This window comes from Bactrocera latifrons, unplaced genomic scaffold (assembly GCF_001853355.1).
Source record: "Bactrocera latifrons isolate USDA-ARS-PBARC rearing strain unplaced genomic scaffold, ASM185335v1 scaffold_47, whole genome shotgun sequence".
Taxonomy (NCBI): Eukaryota; Metazoa; Arthropoda; class Insecta; order Diptera; family Tephritidae; genus Bactrocera; species Bactrocera latifrons.
In genome coordinates, this window is record NW_017537123.1 from 1,282,130 (window position 1) to 1,303,557 (window position 21,428).

Below are 21,428 nucleotides of genomic sequence, written 5' to 3' on the forward strand. Positions count from 1 at the left end.
ATGTTGCTGCTTCTCACAAATGTTCATGTAGAAGGATTCACAACGCCATTTTCAGTTCACTGTCGGGCTCATTGTCGTCAGCACATCAAGCAACATCCCCCAAATATTAAAATACACACGTTCTTATAGACACAGTTATTTAGACAGCTGCCCGATTACACGACAGCAGGCGCTCAGTTGTCGCTCTCGCCAATTTAAAAATATTTTTAAATTTGCCGACGACAGAGGATGCCAATAATATGTAAAATGTATAATTATGAAACATAAAATACCTCTGTTGTAATAACGACTGATAATTTTAAACAAATAAATTTAAATATTTACTTATCTTTTCTCCTCCCTTTTATTGTCATCCCGCCGCAAGCTTGAATGAGCATACGAAAGGGGGCGCAGAAAGTTCGGAAACACGGGTCGCCATGTGCATGCAATGAGGAACACCAAAAGAAAATTCCCCGATAATTAGCAACAAAAGCATCGATAACCCCTTACTTAATGTATAACTGTTTATTATAAAACTCAACTGTACTCTATTAACAAAAGTCTGATGCCATCGACCAATTTTTGGGCTGCCAAACTATTGCTATTTAATTAACATTAGATCATTCAGATATTAGTTAATTTGCATAAGCATAAATACGTATGGTATATCCATTTCTTTAATACCTTCTATTATGAATATCCTTCTGGTCTCTTTTTTTTTAAATCTTATATTACTACGAATAGTTGAATTTAATTATTCATATTCGGCGACCTACGACACCACTTATAAATTTTATTCCTTAAAGTAACTATACACGACACACTTCGGCGTGCAATCCTTTCGCCCTACACGACATACATACATATTCATTTTACGTCTTTATTCTCTCTTTTTATGAGTAAACATGTTCGAGACTTATGCGATATAATAGTATTTTTCATTTCAATTTATTAGAATACCACTTTTATGTATGAGCAATTGTGAGCACATAACGTCAGTGTAAATTTTTATGACACAGGACGCACAATGTAAAATTTTATCCATGTTGGGCGACTTTAAAATATTTCAATGCTTCTGTGTGTATTTTTGTAAGTCTCATGTCATGCAATAAAGTGTGGCAACCCTTACTTGAAAGTCAAATTATTTTGGCGTGCATTTATTTAATAACGGCCTAACATTATCCCTGGCCTAACCTTGTTGCTTGTTTCGTATTTCACTTATCGTATCTTCTTAGTTAGGAAGCACGTTCTAAGGGATGGATAAATTAACAAGTGCTGGTCGCTCCAGAGGACGAGGGCGCGCGACAAATCCACAGCAACCTCGAGTTGAAAACCGGAACAAACGAGGTGAGCAAGATGCAGATGCATCAGGTTCTTCAAGGAGGTTTTCTCAAGTTCCATCAACATCTGCTTGGGGTCAGCCAAGTTCAGGAGTTGCTCGTGGTTCAGGTTTGCAACCTCAAAGCTGCAGTACTGCACCTATTCAACAACGCGCACCTGCTCCCGTTATGCAAGGAAGAGCCACTGCACATCGAGATATTGCAAGTGGAGATGCACCTGTCGTTAGAGAAGATTCTCGAGGAGCAGTGCGTGGAAAGCGTATATTAACTGAAGTTGTAACTTCTCGTCCTCCTACTTGTGTTACGAAAACAGGTAAAACTGGAACAAAGGTGGTTGTTCAAACAAACTACTATCGTATTTTGAAGAAACCGAAGTGGTCTATATATCAATATCGCGTTGACTTTGCGCCGGATGTGGACATGGTACGCGTTAGACGTGCTTATTTAGCACAACATAAAAAAACACTAGGAGGATATATTTTCGATGGAACTATGTTATTTTGTACAACATACCTGGAGAAACAGGACTTGGAACTTATAACTAAGAATAGAGAAGGTGAAATCATTCAAATAAAATTGAAACACGTCGGGCAGTTAGATGTCACCGATGCTCAACAACTTCAAGTATTAAATCTCATTTTACGTCGCGCTATGGAGGGTCTTAAATTACAACTCGTTGGACGCAACTTCTACGACCCAAAAGCAAAACATTCCCTTAATGCCTATTGTCTTGAATTATGGCCAGGTTATCAGACTTCTATTCGTCAACACGAGCAAGATATCTTGTTATGTGCGGAAATAGCGCATAAAGTAATGCGCACTGATTCGGTTTATAAGACTTTACAGGAATGCCAAAATAAACAGGATCCACTGAACTCTTTTAAACATGAAGTTGTCGGTACYATTGTACTTACAGATTACAATAATAAAACATATCGAGTGGATGACGTCGACTTTGAGTCTTCTCCAATGTCTAAATTCAAAACAAAAGATGGTGATATTTCTTACATGGAATATTACAAAAAGCGTTATAACATTCATATAAAAGACGCAAAACAACCTCTATTGGTATCTCGACCTTCAGAACGTAATATACGGGCTGGTCAAAGTGAGCTCATAATGTTGATTCCGGAGTTGTCACGCTCAACTGGGCTAACTAACGCAATGAGAAGTAATTTCAGTTTAATGAGAGCAATGAGTGAATTTACTCGTTTGGCGCCAGATAAACGTATTGGGCGTTTGAAAGCATTCAATGATCGTTTGATTGGGACTACTGATAGTACTGACGTTCTAAAAGCTTGGAATATGGACTTGGATAAAAATCTCGTCGAAGTTCCAGCTCGGGTTATACCGTCTTGTCGAATAGTTTTTGGTAACAATGAACGTTATGATTGTAATGTTTATGCTGATTGGACAAAAGAATTGCGGAATAAATCACCGTATAAGAATGTCGATATAAGAAGATGGTGCGTGATAGCCCTTAAAAGAAATTTGACTGAAATTCAAAATTTCGTACAAATGTGCATAAGAGCAGCTAATGGCATGCGTATGCGAATTGCTGAACCAATGTACCAGCAAATATTAGACGATCGTAATGGCACTTATTCACAGGCTATTAATACATCTGTAGCAAGTGATCTTCAAATATTAATGGTAGTAATGCCGGCTGCCAATGAAGAAAAATATAGTTGCATAAAAAAAAAATGCTGTATTGATCGTCCAGTACCGTCTCAGGTTGTAACTCTTCGAACTATTGCTCCTCGTGGTGACCGAGCTTCCGGTTTAATGTCTATCGCAACTAAAGTGGTCATACAAATGAATGCCAAACTTATGGGGGCCCCTTGGATGACAGAAATTCCAATAAGTGGTTTGATGACAGTTGGTTTTGATGTCTGCCATTCTGGCAAAGAAAAAAATAAATCATATGGAGCTTTGGTTGCAACAATGGATTTGAAGTCTAAACCTCAATATTTCTCTACAGTTTCACAACATTTGAAAGGACAAGAGCTTTCGAATGAAATAGCCATGAACATGACATATGCTTTGAAAGCATATCGAAATGAACATGGCATGTTGCCAAAAAAGATTCTATTTTATCGTGACGGAGTAGGTGATGGACAATTGCCTCAGGTGTTCAACACTGAGGTTAAGTTTTTAAAAGATAAATTAGATGAGATTTACAAAAACGCAGGAGAACCGACACCTTGTCCCATGGCTTTTATAGTGGTTTCAAAGCGCATAAATACACGTTATTTTGTTAATAAACGAAATCCAGTTCCTGGAACCGTGGTTGACGATGTCATTACTTTACCTGAACGGTATGATTTCTTTTTAGTTTCGCAGTCAGTGCGTCAAGGTACGGTGTCGCCTACGAGTTATAATGTCATTTATGACACTATGGGTCTCGATGCCGACAAAATACAAATGTTAACGTACAAAATGACGCATCTTTATTATAATTGGAGTGGAACTTGCCGCGTGCCTGCAGTATGCCAATATGCGCACAAATTAGCATTCCTAGTTGCTGAGAGCCTTAATCGTTTACCACACAACGCATTGGAAAAGCAACTTTATTTTTTATGAAAGAATCATCTATATATTTTTTTACCTAATTAATAAATTAAAACTTTTTATAATTGTACGTAAGTTAAATCCCAGCATTTTTTTCATTTGCATACCATTTATGAATATATTAATACTTATATAATTTTTTTTGAATTACATTATTTTTTATGTACACTGAATATGTACTTCTAATACTTTTATTTACTTTTTGGAACTAAAAGTTCTTTTTTGATGTTAATTATTATTATTACTATTAATGTTAATAAAAAAATGAAAATTTTTCCTTTGGAATTGGCTTTTTCTTAATGTAATTGACTGAAAGTTTTACTTTGAAATTTGAAAGCTTAAATTAGTTTTTATGTGTTTAAGGAATTATTTGATATTGGAAGTGATTTCAAAAGTCTGCGGGTGTACAGAATAGAATATCTGGAACAGGTGTGTATGTACGTATATTGTATCATATCTTATTCAAGATTCTCCCTTACTTAATTAACTTTCAGGAATATGGACAAATAAATGTTACCTTCATGAAAATGTAATCCCTGCTATAATCGGGGCAATGTTAACCGGATAAAGAGACATGTAAACTTGTTAAGATTTTATATTATATAAAGGATGTTGGCGATGACCGTTACTATCTCCAGAAGTATGTCTATTTAACTAAGCTCTTTATTTTGTTACCACATAATTTTGGCTCGTAAATTTCCCGCTAGATGTTTCAATATTTAGAACCAAATCCATCACTCCAATTGTGTCTTTGAATTTTACTAGATGATATCGATGTTTTTGTTGTGCGGTAAAAACTTTCGAGAGGTAATGTCAAGTAAATCACAACTATATTATATTACTGTATGTCAACTGTAAATATATAATAGCCATATATTTCTAAAAGCTCTTAAACTGAATCTCGATCTGGACTGGATAGGATTTTATTCGAATAATAATAATATTTGCAGTATAGTCATATAGTAGTCAGTCGTCGACTATTCGATTAACCGGTCGTTTTCGACTATCCTGTTAACCTTCCGTTGTCGAGTATTTTGAATAGTAAGCTTTCGTTAATTAGAATTGATAAAAATAACTGCTTATCAAAACCCAAACTCTTAAATCGAGAAAAATGTTGCGCAAACTTCTACCAATTTTTTCAACGTTGTGCACTTCAATTGTCAATTGGAATTGTTATATTGTACACAGTTAATGGGTACATATTTCATATTTTGTTATATTATTTAAAATGAAGCAGGAATTTTAAATGCATACCCTTAAATATTAATATGATTTGCATTTTTTACGTTTAGTGTTTTTGTTTACTCAGTTACAATTGGGGAATAAGTAGAATGCTGGCATTTGCCATTTCCATCTCCTTTCTACGAAAATTGCATTTAATTTTTAATCCTAAGAATTCTATTGGAAATCATTTAATGAACTCTCCATGAAAAAACTACGATATGCTCACAAGTGCCGTTTGTTGTTGCTGTGGCGGCACAAAAAAAATTCTAACATTCTAAAATTCAAATTGGTGAGTTTAAAAGCCGAATAGTAATTAAAATTTGTTTGGGTGGGAGACGCGACTGTCGTAATGTAAATATTATGAGCATGTCAAGAAAACTTCCTTAATTTTTTTTTAATAAGATAGAATAGGTGTTGCGTACTTATGAGAGAAGTACTTTTAAGGATTAAAAACATTTTCAACTATTTAACATTTGTGAGGTTGTCTTTCCGATTCCTCTGTTTTATTTTGTAAATGTCTTAAATTTTCTATTTTACTTTAGAAAAGTCTATCGGTTACACTTAGTGCTACTTTATATGAATAAGTCTTAAATACTATAATAACTTTTTTAAAAAGTAAATAACGGTGGTTCCACCTTTGGGTGTACCCACAATATAGTCATCCGTATCATATTAGGACAACCGAAAACATAATGATAATAAAAAGGAGGCGAAAAATTAAAAATAATGTACATAAATATTAAAGTCATTCGTTACAGATGGTGGTGGCTTGTGTATGTGTAGACGTATTGTAAGCTATACTCCTACTGACACTACCAATCGTATTGGTGCTCGCAGAATTCAAACTTAAAGGTTGTAGGTCACCAATAATTTCTGTAGTTTCTTCAGAAGGTGATGTACAATCGGTGATGTCACTTCGTTGTTGTGTTCGAACGCTAAAAAATCGCAAAATAGTAGTCTCACTATTACGACGACTTGATGTTGGTGTTTTTGGAGGATGCGAGACCTGATGGTGAGACGTCGAAGGTGAGTCATGAGATAGTATGTCAGGAGTTCCACTCGACTTACGTCGACGTGGAGTGACATTGGAGCGCGGACTAGCATCCGTTGTCCTCAAACTTTGTACACGTGATGATGTAGAAGCTATCGGAGACTGTGATCCATTACAATCTTCAATAATTTTTTCGGTAAGTGTTGCGCTACGGGAGGACATCAATTTTTGTTTTCGTATTTTTGTTAACCAGTCAATCTTTTCCTTGTGCTTACGTTTCGGTGACATTATACCCAAATGGGGTGCTTCACCGTTAAGCACATAATTTGGCAGATTTGAGGTAGGTGAAAAAATCATTGAAGATAAAGATGGCTGTTGTGACGTTGAATTATTAGACGTTCCCGCGTTAGTTGGTGATGTATAATCGGAATTATGGTTGTCAGTCACTACTCGCTCACTGAGTGGCGATTGTATGATCGGGCAAGTTTGCTTTAACGATATATATGGCGTTGTAGTCTCTACCGTATTTTCTTGGTTGCTATCATTACTATGGGTATGGGCGGCGTAGGTTGTAGTTGAACTTGTGGGAGAAGTGTACGGCTCCTCTGGAATTGGAATAAGTTGCAAATTGATGTGGCGGGTCTGTGGCGATGTCAAACTCAGTGGGTTTCCCACGTTCGACGTTGAAGGACTAAATAGCCGACGACCTAAAAACAAATAACATTAAAATAAAACTAATACAAAAAAAAAGACTAAGCTTTTTACCTCTAGATTCCAAAGGTTTTGGTCGCTTAGGTTCATAAACTTCACCATCATCTTCCCCAGCCACCCCTCCCAGCATTTCCAAAAACGACCGTTTTGCTGTTACTTTCTCTACGGAACTAGGAGTACGTTCATTTTGCTCCATTATACGTTTGAGTGAACGTGGGGTATTCTCAAGGTCTCGCAAGTTGTATTTATGTGTTGATCCATGTGCCCTTCGACCAAACTGACGAACATACTCAGCGTGACCTCGATATAATTCCACGTTTTCGAAATCCGATATATTTTCTGGCCCTATACGCCAAATTTTGTGACGTGCGTCATCACTACAAGTTACAATAGGGCAGTCGTGGGTAGATCCCCATGCAACGCATGTTACTTCTACAGTATGACCCCACAAAGCGACCAAGGGTTCATGAGGATAATTAAGATTCCATATGTAAGCTTTCTCGTCGCTACTTCCACTTAGCAAGTATTTACCATCTGGGCTAAGGCAAGATTTTATGTAGAAAGTACTATTTAGTAGGCCTTTATATCCCGCTAGAGGTTTCGACGTATACGAACACAGATTATATGAATAAATTGTATTATCCATACAATTAGCAAACAAACGCGAGCCTGATTCATCAACAAGCAGATTGGTAAAACCTTTAAACGTACTGGTACCAGCATATGGTAGACTATGTTTTGGGTGAGGTTCTTTCTTGTATGCAGTATAATTTCGTCGTAAATCCCATACTTTTATAATTCCATCACCGGCCCCACAAGATATTAGAGTGTTTTCGTCCTAAAAAATGTGAACATAGTTTTATGTAAACAATAGTTCACGTTTGTACAATTTAACACTAACCTGAAAAGCTAGACCTGTGATACTACTTGATGTAGCACTAGGTGTCATTTTTGGTGTTCGTGTGCGTTTTCTATGAGAAACCGGGGTACCTGGCCCACCAACATGTCCACTATAAATGCAGTTATCTGCGCGTGGTGTTAAATCCACATTTAAATTTGCTCGCGTATCCCAAATTATAATTGCGCCATCTCTTCCTCCAGTTGCAAAGACAGATGAATCATGTCTGCGAAACGCCGCTGTTTTTACAGACCGTGTATGACCAACAAATGATCGTATATTCCGAATTTCTCCTTGTTCATCTACTTGCCATAAGCTGGCTGTGTGATCCCCTGATGCAGAAACAAATTTCATCTCTCCAGGCGCCCATTCCAAATCAAAAACGGCATTGTAGTGGCATTGAGGAGCATTAAGAGAACGTTCTTCTGGTTCTTCGTTCCTTTTTGTTGTATCTTGCAATGCAATCTTTCCATCTTCATTAGCAATAGCTAATATGTGTCTAAAATTACTACATTTGGAAAATTTTGCCGAAAATATGGGTGGTTCTGGATTATAATCTGAGCTATAATTGGATGGTAAGATTCCACGCCAGCTGTCTTCCTTTGCCACACAAAGTCTACGTAGGGCAAAGTCATAGGTATAGTCAGTTGCTAAAATTAATGCGAAAAATATTGATATTAACAAGCAAATTATTATAGATATGTACGTGTCTCTTGTCTATTATTTTGCATGCACAGCACAATTTAGTTGGATGACCGACTTTAATCTGTTCAAAAGTGTAATTTTCTTATCTAACTTTAACTTAATAATACACAAACAAAATAATCCAGGCTGGATTTCCCGCTAAATCTTCTCTGGTTTGGTTCCAGGTCGCGCCACTTCAGCCGCCAAATTGTTTTACACCAACATTTACATTTTATTTACGATACTTACCGATGCCTTGCTGACGATTGAAGAACTTTTGAATTCTATTCATATTTTAATCAGTTTATATATTTTCCTCTTTTTTTAGTTTTTTTTTAAGTAGTAGTGTAGTAGTCTTAAATATCACTTTTATAATTTTATATTTTAGTCATATACGTAGAATAAACTTTTTGTATAAAATAGTCCATTCAAGGAATTTCGGTGTCAGTAGTGTAAAAAAATGCGCGCAATTGTCAAAATTTGTTTGTGATGTACATAGTGATGCCATATATTTGAAATTATTATTATAAAAAAAATTAAAGTTGGTCCACCTTATAACAAATGTGCTGAATTGGAAAATGGCTATTCACAACGTTAAAGATTAACCAATTGGAGCACAAATAAAGAAACCTCAGCATATTTGCGTATTCTGCGTTTTCAAGTTTTCTGAAATATATTTGATACTATGTCATCGGGTAATGTATTAATTGCGACGCGCGAATGATTAAACAATTTAAATATTTAATGCAAACTAAAAGGGGAAATTGATGGTTAATTAAGTAAAACGACCAACACTGTTCATTTCCAGAAAGAAAATATGACAACCCTGTTATCAAACTTCGAGCTTACAATTGTGAATAGTCAATATAATTCAAATATAAATTTGGGTGCAAAGCGATATAAAAATATTTTTTTTTATAATAGAATACGAGTTTTAAATGCCACTTGAAATGGATATAGAATATTTTCAGATGTGGGCAGCCAGATTGGGTTGTCCGCCGGAAGCAATACCAACGCAAGAGGCTTTAAAATCGTAAGTTTACTCCTACGTTTCCATAAAAAATTTGTATATTCTGATTTGCATAATATTTCCAGGATTTATAAATCGCGCCAACGTGACTTATTTTGTAATTTAATTAAGCGTGTAAGATCTCGGCAAGATGCTTGTGAGGTACGCGAAAGTATACTTTTGAAGCGTTTGGAGAAACAAAAGGGTCATATGGTGTCGGTAAAATAATATATATACATTCATATCTATATATTTTGGGTTAACCAAGGATGACATCCTTACAAATTTAATTCTTTATAGGCATCGGCTCGAATTTTTTTGCCCAAAGAAATGCAAATTTTTCTGAAAGTAGAGGATCTTATAAAGCACAAGGAAGACGTAGCAATGCGTTTAGATGAATACAGAAAGGAATATGAGACTCTGGCTATTAATATAAAAACAAAGAGTAATTTATTATTGGGAAAGTAGTTTAAAAGAAAATATCTTTAGCAAATCAAGTTTATTTATTTAGACATCCAACACATTAGCCTCCAGCATAAGCAGAAAACTCAAGCATCTCGCATCAATATTTTAAATTTTAAGTCTGTGGCTTTGCGGAAACAGATTAAACAGGAGGAAAATAATAAAAAATTAATAATTGCTACAATGCCGGTGCGTTTGACAGTTAAAAACGCGAGTGAAATTATTGCCATGGACGAAGTTAAACAAGCGCTTCGAGATCTCGACGATTTTTATACATTGTACATAAATCAGGGAAGCAGTCGTAAGTTAATGACATTTTGAACAAATGTATAAATAACGTAATTAATCATTTAAAGCTACCACCGTTCAGGAAGGAAAAGATATGCTGTGGGTGAAAATGCGTGCTATTTTCTCAAGAATGCCTAATTTTATTTTCTTCAATGTAATAATGCGTTTGAAGGAAGAACAACTTCAATATGTAATATCATTAATATACAAATCAAATAATGAGGACTCAGCAAGCCATTCCTTCAGTGGAGTCGGCAGCAAGGACCCACTGTCTTCTTTTGACATTAAACTTTTGCAAACCAAGGCAGATCTTTTGGGCATAGTTGTTAAATACCTGTCCGCACGTAAAGAACGTATTATGCTAGAAGAAAAATTCTCCGATGCTTATGGTCCCTTTGTAGACGAGTTAGAAAAGAAGGTCAATCTATTTAACGCCAATACAAATGAAAATATCAATGAAACGATATCGGACTACCTGGTGCAGTATAATTTGCGCAATTTCTCAAAAAGTCAAAATGATTTCATAGCTCAACAAATTGAACAATGTAAAGCAGATATTGACTATGGTGCTAGACAATTGGAAAATCACGAGGTATATTAAGAATATTGTCTCTAAAAACATAAATTTTTCTTATTTCGATTTTGCCACAGGTTATCCTGGGATCTATTAAACACGTTTATAGTAACATCAATACATCGATTAATAGAATTCAATATGAAATGTTGCAACTTGGTCAAATCAAGGAAAAGATTCTTTATGCAAAAAATATGCTGAAACGTATGGTAGATGATATGCAAGTATCCATTGGTTCAGCTGTGGCTCCCATTACTGGCGGATGCATGAAATCCAATTTCCTGCCAACGAAGCTTAAAGTTAACAACAATATATCTACTATTGGTGATAGCTTTGAAATGGGTGGTGGAGACATGGTATTCTGTAGCACGAAATTAGACTTTGACTCCACCATAATGTCACTTAACGCAACTTCAGCAAATAATACTGGAACATCGAGACGAAGTGCGGGATGTGCGGATACCACACTTATGCCTGCGGCTGCCGGATGCAACAACAACGAAACACGTTTCGTTCTACCACCATACTCCAGTGAGTTATCTACTTTCGCCGAAATCCCATTTGAAAAGTTTAGCTGTATAACGAAAGAGTGGTGAGATATCATTTAGAGTGCTTCGAAATGTGCTAGATACATATACTCAAACATGTGTAACCCTTGCGCTTCTGGTTAATTTCAGCGCTTACCATCTGTCACCCAATCCATTGATCGTAGAATCACGTGAACTTTCTTCTACAATGCAATTGGCGCCAGGCAGTCTACTGACAGCTTCAGGGGCTTTACAGGAAGTGCGTAATCGTATCAAATGGGCGTGTTTAATTGCCCAGCATTCACTTGACTTGAAATTGGATTTGGATTTGGTTATGGGTAGGCAGTGTTAATAATTACTCTCGGACATTACATAATTATCTATGTATGTGTTATTTTTTTTATATTATTATCGTATAGTCGACGCGCAAAGCTGCAAACAAAAAATCAAACAACACCGTGAGCAAATTGAGGAAATGCTGGACAAAATAGATGTAGTTAACATAAACACGAATCGAACACTGCATAAACTTTCAAAGTTGTACGACTTTATGCTTGCAAATCCACTGCGCCACTATATTCCAGCTGAAAGAAATTACAATAATCAAACATATGCGGATTATGAAGCCGAATACCTAATGTATTATCGTATGGCTACCGTCGGTGCATCCATAAAATGATAGATTTATATCTTAATGCTAATATTAAATTTTAAGTTCTAAATAAAGAAGTTATAAAAAAACAAATATGATCACCCATGTTTCTGTTAATTTATCTTGACTAGTTAACAACTTTAAGCTAGATGGTATGCTTTATTTTTATACCCTGCACAGGGTATATTAAGTTCGTCACGAAGTTTGTAACACCCAGAAGGAAGCGTCGGAGACCCTATAAAGTATATATATAAATGATCAGTATGTTGAGCTGAGTCAATTTAGCCGTGGCCGCCTGTCTGTCTGCCGTCTGTCTACCGTCTGTCTGTCTGTCCGTCCGTTCGTCGGTATGCCAGTATATATACGAACTAGTCCCTCAGTTTTTAAGATATCGTTTTGTAATTTAGCAAACGCCATTTTCTCTTCAAGAAGCTGCTAATTTGTCGGAACTGGCGATATCGGACCACTATAACATATAGCTGCCATACAAACCGAACGATCGGAATTATGTTCTTGCATGCAAAAGTTCCACATTTGACAATGTATGTTCACAAAAATTGGCACAGGTTATTTTCTAAGATAATAATGTAATCTCCGAAGAAATTGTTCAGATCGGTTAACTATAGCATATAGCTGCCATACAAAGTGAACGATCGGAATCAAGTGCTGATATGGAAACTTTTGCAGTTGACGTGGTATCTTCACGAAATTTGACATGGATTATTGCTTAAGGTAATAACATAATCTCCGAAAAGTTGTTCAGATCAGATTACTATAGCATATAGTTTCTGGACATAAAGTTACTAAAAGAAATGCACCTGTGAAGGGTATATTAGGTTCGGTGCAGTCGAAGTTAACGATTTTTCTTGTTCGTTCTCATTTTTGAGCATAAGTAAAAGGAAATCTTTTGACCTTTTATAATGGCTCAAGTTTTCAATCTCACAATTAATATATTATATATAAACGAAATTTATTTAACTTATGTATGTGTTTTTGGTTATTTTTTTATTTCAGTGTATTTAGTTCTTGATAGTTTGGCAGCCACATTCAAGTGCAATTCTATTATCGCCAACTAATTTCGATGTTTAGAAGTTAAGTACGATGATAAAGAGGGGCCTATAAGCCGTTCTCACGATAGTCGGTTCTAYGTAACCGGAAGGGACCCGGATTTACAACCACAGAGGCCTATGATAAAAAAGTCATTCAATTCAATTTCCGATTTTATCCTTAATTTTTCCGAATTATAACCGACGAGATTTCTTCAATGTTTTGATGTTTATGGGTTTCCTGGGAAAAATGTACAATCAAATGCTCTCAAAGAGGTTAGATGTGTTCGGTAATAATAAAATATTTYAGTTGATCAAAGCTGGACCCCTGTTGTTGAAGCCAAATTGTTTGCTAGAAGAAGGCTTGTATTTATTTTTCAAAAGTAACATTCGACTCCTCTTCAATAAATATGGCTAGGGCTGTAGAGAGAAAAGTGACATTTTTAATTAATTCTGTTTATTCTATTGGTTTGTCACACATTATTATTACATTCGTTTATCGTTTATAATTGAATTGTTATACCTTCTAAATGTAAGTTAGTTTGTTTACTTTTTATTTACACCCGATATGAAATGGGTCCGTAGTCACATACATACATAAATGTTATTCACATACAATGTGTTTAATATAAAAACTTATTCGTTTTACTTATAAAAAAAACTTATGATTAACAGAGCGGTATGATAGAACATATTATATAAAAACTTTACTCAACTTTTCCATCTTTTATATTCTTATAAATAACTTGCTTTAATTAAATTTTATACTTTTTGTTTTCGCATTTAGAAATACATGTTCCATTGAAATTATTTTATAATTTTACCTGTGAATGAATAAACACTTAGAAATGGATATTTCAAACAAATTTTGACTTCTGTATGTGTATACAAATTTGAATATATTGAATAATGCAATTCAAGTCCGATTGTGATGCTAATTGTAGGAAGGACCATTGAGTGATGTTTTCGACAGCTTTGAAATAATCGAGATGTTTCATAGTTGTGGACGGGGTTTGGTGGTTTTATTTGTGAATATAGAGAGTTTCAGAGTATTATCTATACCTTCTTGAAACAAATGCCAATTTTACATACACACATGCGTTGCCTGTAAACGCTTTTGTTTTCAGCACTCTCTTCTATGTATGTATGTACATAGTTTCATTACAAAATAAAATGAAATAAAATAAAATTAAACAACAGAGAAATAAATCATTGAGCACTTAACTAAAATGGACGTCTTCTTTATAGCAACTTTACGACAAATGACTTACTTAGATCGATCGCAAAACAAAACGAAAAAGCTGTGGAATATTTGAGACGATAATCAAATAAAAGTTAAAAGTAAAGGTTCACTACTATACGACGCGGCCTTAAGACTCCTGGAATGCTTGTTGTAGTTGTTTTTCGCTTCGCTGATAACAGAACGCGTGTGTTTATTGATTCGATTTCGGTTTGGCTTTAAGTCCATTGATGTTGTCTTTTCACTTTTTAATTTTTAATTTAAAATATTACAATATTCGACTTTCTTTTAACTATATGCATGTAGACATATGTATATATAATGTGTGTATGCTTGTATTTCGATAGTTTTTTATTTGCGGCATAGCCAGCTTGCTACTCGTCTTTCATCGCTTATCGTTTTTTTTGTTTTTTGTAAGCTGCGTCCTGCTCTTCGAACACGCCCACTTGGTATGTACATACGTATGTAATTCAAAGTTTTTGCGTTTATCTTGCAAAGAGCGCCGCTCCGACCATGGTCAAAAATACAAATGTGGTGGCCGCCAAATGCTCAGCGCCGCCGTAATATGCCTGTCCGCAAGCTGGTGGACACACCGGGATCACCGTTTCGAAGAGATTGACGCGCGCCTCGGCCTGTCCCAGTTTGTTTACGGCCTTGCAAACATAGTCACCATATTGACGTTTCTCAATAGTGATAACACGCAATGTGGAGTCGGAGTACTCGTCGGCCGTGGCAAAGTGAGAGATGCTGTAGTGCTGGTTGTTCGAGAGTTGAATGTCATCCTTCAGCCAGACAATGGCCGGTGGTGGGTAAGCTTCGATGTGACATTCCAAGTCCATGTCATATTGGAGAGCTTGTCCCAAACGTGGCCGTGGCACAGTGATGACAGGTGCGAATTCGACTTCGACATTAATGTTGCGACGGTCACCCTTGCTGACACCGTTGTCGGCAACGCAATAGTAAGTGCCACGATCCTCCTTCTTGACCGACTTAATCTTCAGTATGTTGCCTACGTATGTTGCGCTATCTGAAATAAACAGATTGTGGATTAAGGATTATTAACTATGCATTCGATTTATTATTAAACGAAATGATACAAAATACGCTCTACACATATATATGTATACGTGTGGAGAAATCAAATTATAAGTACAATTCATATTATGATTAAACATTTTTTCTTATAAAGAACTCCATTCTGGAGGCGACTTCGAACACTGTCAACTAAATAATAATTTGCGAACTGATATTTGTTTTCTAAGAAAGAAAAGTCACCACACCAAATCTCATAAATTCGTCTAGGCCAGTATAAAATTGTTTGCCATAATTTTATCGCAGCCAACACGAAATTTAACCTATAAGTTTGGTTTAACGTTACTTTACTCTTATATTTAAGAGTGTAAACAAGTCAACTCTCACTGCCTGAGTGAAGCTCATGGCAAGGTCAATGACCAATAATGAAATTCATTTTACCTTATTAGGGTCATATTTTATTTGAGTCTTAATATAATTCAAATTAGGGAGCAATAAGCCGCGGGATATCATATACGCTTTCTTCCTATACAAATACCAGAGGCCCGCACCGTGTTGGTCGGCATATAAATATTTGAGTGAGGTCAGTATGAAAAAGGTCATCTTGTTAGTAAGGAGTAGCGAAGTGATACCTGCTTACCTGAAGTTGAATTTATTCAAGTAATAATATGAAATAATAAACAATACCCCGAAATATGACAAATCAAAAACGAAAAAACTCCATGTGAATTCAGTATTTTGGAAACAGTTAAACAAATTCTTAGTTAAGATTATGACGTGATGCTTGTTAGTTTGCTAGTTGCTATATTAAAATTAAACACGGACTTAACTCTTACATACAAATTGAATCCCAATAGGAATTCGCTCACACGCATCTCTCATGAGCGACGTCGGAATTGGGTCAAGGGAAGTGTAAAGCCTATTGTCTTCTATTATGTTGACCAGCAATGTTAATGGATTTTTAATGCGTCTAGTTCCGCTAGCTGGCAATTCCCGCTAAAAGTTAGAGCTCTGCAATCATAACCACTAAAACCGGACAACTACCAGTTGACAATTGCGAACAAAGAGGACAGTTGAAATGGATCTAGTGCGAGGGCATAAAATAATTGTAAATACCCACATACATTTGAACACATTGATACATCAATACAGATGCACAAAAATAATTGAGCTGTTCACTAAATGGCTGATGGTTGGCATTGAATTGCTGATGCCATTTGAAGTTTCCAATTCAGTGACGATTCTAGGGAAATCATAATCGCCCAGAGAGTTGTTGAGATTTGTTGTCGCGTTGATTGTATGGCTGTTGTTTGATGCTCGCACTTCCGGGAGTTGCAACTGAGCGGCTAACAATGCCATCTCACGTTCCTCCCCTTCCACATTTCACCATGATTCCCGTCTTAATGAATTACAACAAATATTCGGTAATTTTTTATTTGTAATGTGTAGCGAAAACAGGCCGGCAACTGTGGCGTTAATGACCTTTCGCAAAAGCAGTAACCGTACTCAATGCAACAGTGCACAAAATGGAACAAAAGGGATCATGCATAAAGCAAACGGCAAACGGTGGCAGCAGCAAGCAGCAGTTGATTTAATAAATAAAAACAGAAAACAGATTTTTGCAATTCGAATTACAACCCACCCACCCCTTCTCCATGCGGCATTAGTAGTTCGCGAAAGTGCAGCTGCAACAAAATGTTGCAAATCGGCCATCAGCAGCACTAGTAAAGCACACCTTGCACTTGGCGGATTCAGAACAGTTGCCGAGGATAAATTAGCCAAGCATATGTCTGCAAATACAAACATGTAATAAATTTGTACACTACAGTGTAAATAAAGGTAAGCGAGAGGTGCGGTCGTACAGATGTACTTTGTTGTTGTTACAGCGATTCGCAAATTTAACCTAACTGTACAACTCCCTCGCTACTTACACATACATATGCCTGTAAATTCATATTTTTACATACATATATTTTGACACAATGAGTGCAAAACGACCCAGTCGGACTAAATGAGACTAAAATGTGAGATTAGATCTTCGGGTAGCACACTTGTTTTAAGTGTCTCCGAAGGTGTGATAGATTTGCAAAGACTTTTTTAAGTCCGGAAGGCTGGTCACAATTAGGAAAAAATAATTATTTTTATTTTGCTCCGATCGCACTTTTCGATCCATTTAGTGGTAATTATAGCTTGGATATGGCGATCCATTTTTATAAGTGCAGCATGTGAAATTGAATACTTTTTCTTTTTGGGGTCGAAAGGGCAACGGAGTAAGTAGTCCTCGTACGCTTTTATTCCCAGATACACTCCTCATGTGTGTGCGTGTGTGCGTGTGTATGGTATTCGCATACAAGCGTTGCAAGTGCAACCGAGCGTGTGCACACTACACTAACAATAAATGACAGCTGCAGCAGCAGCCATCAGGCGTCAGCGTTGACGTAAATGCAATGAATGCACTCTAATGGATCGGTTATGTACTCGAAGTACTCCAGCCGAAGGAAGTCGTAGTCGTGGAAGTTACTCGCCGTTTTTGCATTGGTTAGCCAGCGGCGGTGTTGAGCCGTTACAGTGGTTTTGTGTGTGTTGAAATACGTGGAATTAATAATATTAATATGAGGCGGCCTTTAATAAGGATTTGCGATCTTGGAAACAATTAGGGAGAACTTTTTTTGTATGCATATAGAAAATAGTGATCAATTTCAAATGAAATCCAGTTGTGAACTTCACAATATTCAATAGCTTAGCTTCAATATTAACTAAAAAGGAATTTACCTGACGGGGGCGGAAAGTCTAAGCAAATTTTTGTAAGTAAACGCTCCCGTTTGTTATCGTTTTATTCCACTGAAACAACTGTTATCTATGGCCATAATGTGATTGTTATTGATGATGCGACGCCACCGGCATCATTGAAGCTGAAGCAATTGCAAAATGTGCTGCTGAGATCGTTGACGTGAGCTTCATACACCCACAAACAATAGCAAAACCTAAATAATATAGCCAGCTGCTGCAATACGTAGACGTATGTGTATTTGCTGCGCTTTGACTAGTTGAATACACGCATGCCTCCGTAATCACCAGAACCGCAGCAGCAATCGTTGCTGTGTGCAGAGTGCGTTTGTGAGAATGTTGCACGCCAAAAAGCCGCCACACTCACTTTATTGCGCACTCGAACTAACAGTTGCATAAACTCCAAATAGGCAGTTGGGCCAGCAGCACAGATTTTGCATTTCGAATTTCGCATTTCGACCAACAAAACGAAATTGAAATCGGGTTTGGAATTTGAAATTTCAAGCGCCAAATTACTGGGAAACATGAGTACTTACAACACATATACATACATGTACATATGTACGTAGATCAGAGGCTGCAATTGAAAGCGCATCTAGGTATGTACATGCACTTGCTGTGCGTTTGTGGCATTCATTAAACGTTCATTGTTGCTGATGGTGCTCGTATTAGAGATTTGGTTATTGGGGATGCCATTGGCAGAAGTGCGGCCGCTCGCATTTGGAATTTGATTTTCCAACAATTTTCCCCTTTTCCATTTACGCGAGTATGTACATACATATGTACAGAGGTACTATGTGCTTTTGAATTTCTGATGCACACATATTTCATTTTAATTTGAATATTTTTAATTTGGAAAATATTCGTGAATGAAAATAACTTCTGCAGCACGCTTGTGGCAACACAAATGCGAAACGCAGCAGCTTGTTGATGCTTTACGCCGCATTTACTATGCGACAGGAGGGGCGCAGACGCAGCAGCAGTGCGCCGACGGACAAAAGTAAATTAAGTATTGACACATAAATCTCCCTCGGCGCAGTAAATGAGCAACACTGAAGGCTTTGCTGCGCGCCGCTCGTCCATGATTTCGCGGTACATTTGACAGTTGCATTATGCATGCGGGCGCATTGGACGAAAACAATGTGTAATTCCGCCGAGCGAGGCATACGTTTTGAGCACATACACAGCCTGTTCAATAAAGGGAAAATAATATTTTTTCTGCACTGATATTATATTGCTATTGCTGTGATTGTTGTTATCTTTGTTGTGGCTACTGTTTACCAAAAGTGAGTCATGGAGCCGCATTTGAAATTGTACACATATGCACCCAGGCATGTCTGTTTACCCTGCAGGGAAATTTATTAGTTATAAACTACTCTACTACTAGTGTGGGATAGAAACTTAAAAAGTCAGGCGACTATCCTTTTGCCATACAATTATTATACTCTCGCAACAAAGTTGCTAAAGAGAGTATTATTGTTCACATAACGGTTGTTTGTAAGTCCTAAAACTAAAAGAGTCAGATATAGGTTTATATATACCAAAGTGATCAGGGTGACGAGTAGAGTTGAAATCCGGATGTCTGTCTGTCCGTGCAAGCTGTAACTTGAGTARAAATTGAGATATCATAATGAAACTTGGTACACGTATTTCTTGGCTCCATAAGAAGGTTAAGTTCGAAGATGGGCAAAATCGGCCCGCTACCACGCCCAAAAAATGGCGGAAGCCGAAAACCTATAAAATGTCATAACTAAGCCATAAATAAAGATATTAAAATGAAATTTGGCACAAAGGATCGCACTAGGGAGGGGCATATTTGGACGTAATTTTTTTTGGAAAAGTGGGCGTGGCCCCGGCCCCTATTAACTGTTTTGTACATATCTCGAAAACTACTATAGCTATGTCAACCAAACTGTATAGAGTCGTTTCTTTTAGGCATTTCCATATACAGTTAAAAAATGGAAGAAGTCGGACAATAACCACGCCCACCTCTCATACAAAGGTTATGTTGAAAATCACTAAAAGTGCGTTAACCGACTAACACAAAACGTCAGAAACACTAAGATTTACGGAAGAAATGTCAGAAGGAAGCTGCATCCAGGTTTTTTTTTAAATTGAAAATGGGCGTGGCGTCGCCCACTTATGGACCAAAAACCATATCTCAGGAAGTACACAACCGATTTCAATGAAATTCCGTATATAATATTTTCTTAACACCCTGATGACATGTACCAAATATGGGTGAAATCGGTTCACAACCACGCCTGAAATCTCGATTATCACTTTATCCTGCGAGAGTATAAAATGTTCGGTGACACCCGAACTTAGCCCTTCTTTATTTGTTTTGTTTAGCTTCGTGTAACTTAATGAAAAACAAGACAAGCGTTAGCGTCGGTTGCACCGAAGCTAGAATAGGAAGCTAGAATAGGAAGCTAGAATAGTTCAAAAGGTCAATAGACCCCGAAATATCCAATATATGTGCTGCGTGCAATGAGTCTCCGCATGACGCTGACCACCTCTTTGCATGCAAATTTCGTGGATCTACTTGCATACATATGTACTATCTCGTCAAATAAAAAAAGTTTTCCATACAATGACTTAATTTTGGTCATTTAGTCTATATGAAAACCATAACCTGTAGTGGCCCAATTTCGGCGGTTCGAACAAATAACCTTCTTGAGGAGAAAATGACGTATTAAAATTTTCGGATCAATCTCTCAAACGGAATATATACTATGTAAGTAGATTTTCAGAATATAAATACCAATTCGGCGATGCTCCTTTTCGGTACCAACTAGTTCGATGTTTTATTACAGGTGAGATCTACAGCGCATTGGCAGCACAATAAAAATTCTAACTTAATATTTCAAACATGTGCATCTCTGCCGCTGCAGCCGTTCTGATTTCCCACACAATAAGTAAAAAGTCAGTTCAAACTATTTTTGATTTATTATCGCCATTCCTCTGCACGTATGCACAAAACATGGGTGCATCCATAGTTATACATACATACATATGTATTTATATAATTATGTAGGTATCTATGTAGGTATCTATGTATGTACATATATGTACTTATGTGGATACTAGGGCAAATGCATACATAACTCTAAGCATGCTCTCCACAAATTAATTTTGTGTTTATTGCTTTGGCAAAGGTCTTGAGTCTACATGCAATGCCACATATTAATTTATGTATATGTCACATAAAAAACTGATCTTGGCAGCTTTTTTTTGACACTTGACATTTACACAATATTCGGATCGCATTATTTATTAAGTATTATTTTAGTAAAATAGTAAATATACATAGATACATACATATGTAAGTCTGTATGTATGCATGATACATTGGTAGCCCGAAGAGAAATTATACCCGTGCAGCTCATGTTATGTGCATACATCCATAGTAT

The 21,428-nt window shown here is 36.6% G+C and overlaps 4 protein-coding genes across 4 annotated transcripts in view; 2 read left to right on the top strand and 2 right to left on the bottom strand.

The window, feature by feature from the left end:
• The first annotated feature begins 1,119 nt into the window (after window positions 1-1,119).
• On the top strand, window positions 1,120-3,939 carry LOC108973329 (protein aubergine). Its single transcript, XM_018940544.1, has one exon. The coding sequence runs from the start codon at window positions 1,236-1,238 to the stop codon at window positions 3,900-3,902; it is 2,667 nt and encodes an 888-aa protein (XP_018796089.1). The 5' UTR covers window positions 1,120-1,235; the 3' UTR covers window positions 3,903-3,939.
• Window positions 3,940-5,577: 1,638 nt separating this feature from the next.
• Window positions 5,578-8,855, bottom strand: LOC108973209 (protein lethal(2)denticleless). Its single transcript, XM_018940278.1, has 4 exons — window positions 8,648-8,855; window positions 7,718-8,364; window positions 6,871-7,654; window positions 5,578-6,812 (listed from the first exon to the last, which is right to left on the bottom strand). The coding sequence occupies exons 1-4, from the start codon at window positions 8,688-8,690 to the stop codon at window positions 5,860-5,862; spliced, it is 2,427 nt and encodes an 808-aa protein (XP_018795823.1). The 5' UTR covers window positions 8,691-8,855; the 3' UTR covers window positions 5,578-5,859.
• A 402-nt stretch (window positions 8,856-9,257) lies between these two features.
• On the top strand, window positions 9,258-11,990 carry LOC108973214. The gene is made up of 8 exons (XM_018940285.1): window positions 9,258-9,431; window positions 9,494-9,626; window positions 9,708-9,852; window positions 9,919-10,170; window positions 10,226-10,749; window positions 10,809-11,323; window positions 11,409-11,596; window positions 11,678-11,990. The coding sequence occupies exons 1-8, from the start codon at window positions 9,337-9,339 to the stop codon at window positions 11,935-11,937; spliced, it is 2,112 nt and encodes a 703-aa protein (XP_018795830.1). The 5' UTR covers window positions 9,258-9,336; the 3' UTR covers window positions 11,938-11,990.
• A 1,406-nt stretch (window positions 11,991-13,396) lies between these two features.
• The window catches only part of LOC108973335 (lachesin), a 29,604-nt gene continuing 21,572 nt past the window's right edge, over window positions 13,397-21,428 (bottom strand). Inside the window, exon 2 of the mRNA XM_018940552.1 lies at window positions 13,397-15,223. Within this exon, the coding sequence (XP_018796097.1) occupies window positions 14,682-15,223 (542 nt within the window). The 3' untranslated portion in view covers window positions 13,397-14,681. The remainder of the gene's footprint in view (window positions 15,224-21,428) is intronic.

What these genes read in the sequence shown, in the direction of transcription:
- LOC108973209 (XM_018940278.1), bottom strand. Translation starts at nt 8,690, where the DNA reads ATGAATAGAATTCAAAAGTTCTTCAATCGTCAGCAAGGCATCG. An exon ending in TCACAGGTCTAGCTTTTCAG is followed by an intron (nt 7,655 to 7,717) that starts GTTAGTGTTAAA and finishes CACATTTTTTAG; the next exon opens with GACGAAAACACTCTAATATC. An exon ending in AAAACCTTTGGAATCTAGAG is followed by an intron (nt 6,813 to 6,870) that starts GTAAAAAGCTTA and finishes ATTTGTTTTTAG; the next exon opens with GTCGTCGGCTATTTAGTCCT.
- LOC108973214 (XM_018940285.1), top strand. Translation starts at nt 9,337, where the DNA reads ATGCCACTTGAAATGGATATAGAATATTTTCAGATGTGGGCAGCCAGA. An exon ending in ACGCAAGAGGCTTTAAAATC is followed by an intron (nt 9,432 to 9,493) that starts GTAAGTTTACTC and finishes TAATATTTCCAG; the next exon opens with GATTTATAAATCGCGCCAAC. An exon ending in TATTAATATAAAAACAAAGA is followed by an intron (nt 9,853 to 9,918) that starts GTAATTTATTAT and finishes TTATTTATTTAG; the next exon opens with ACATCCAACACATTAGCCTC.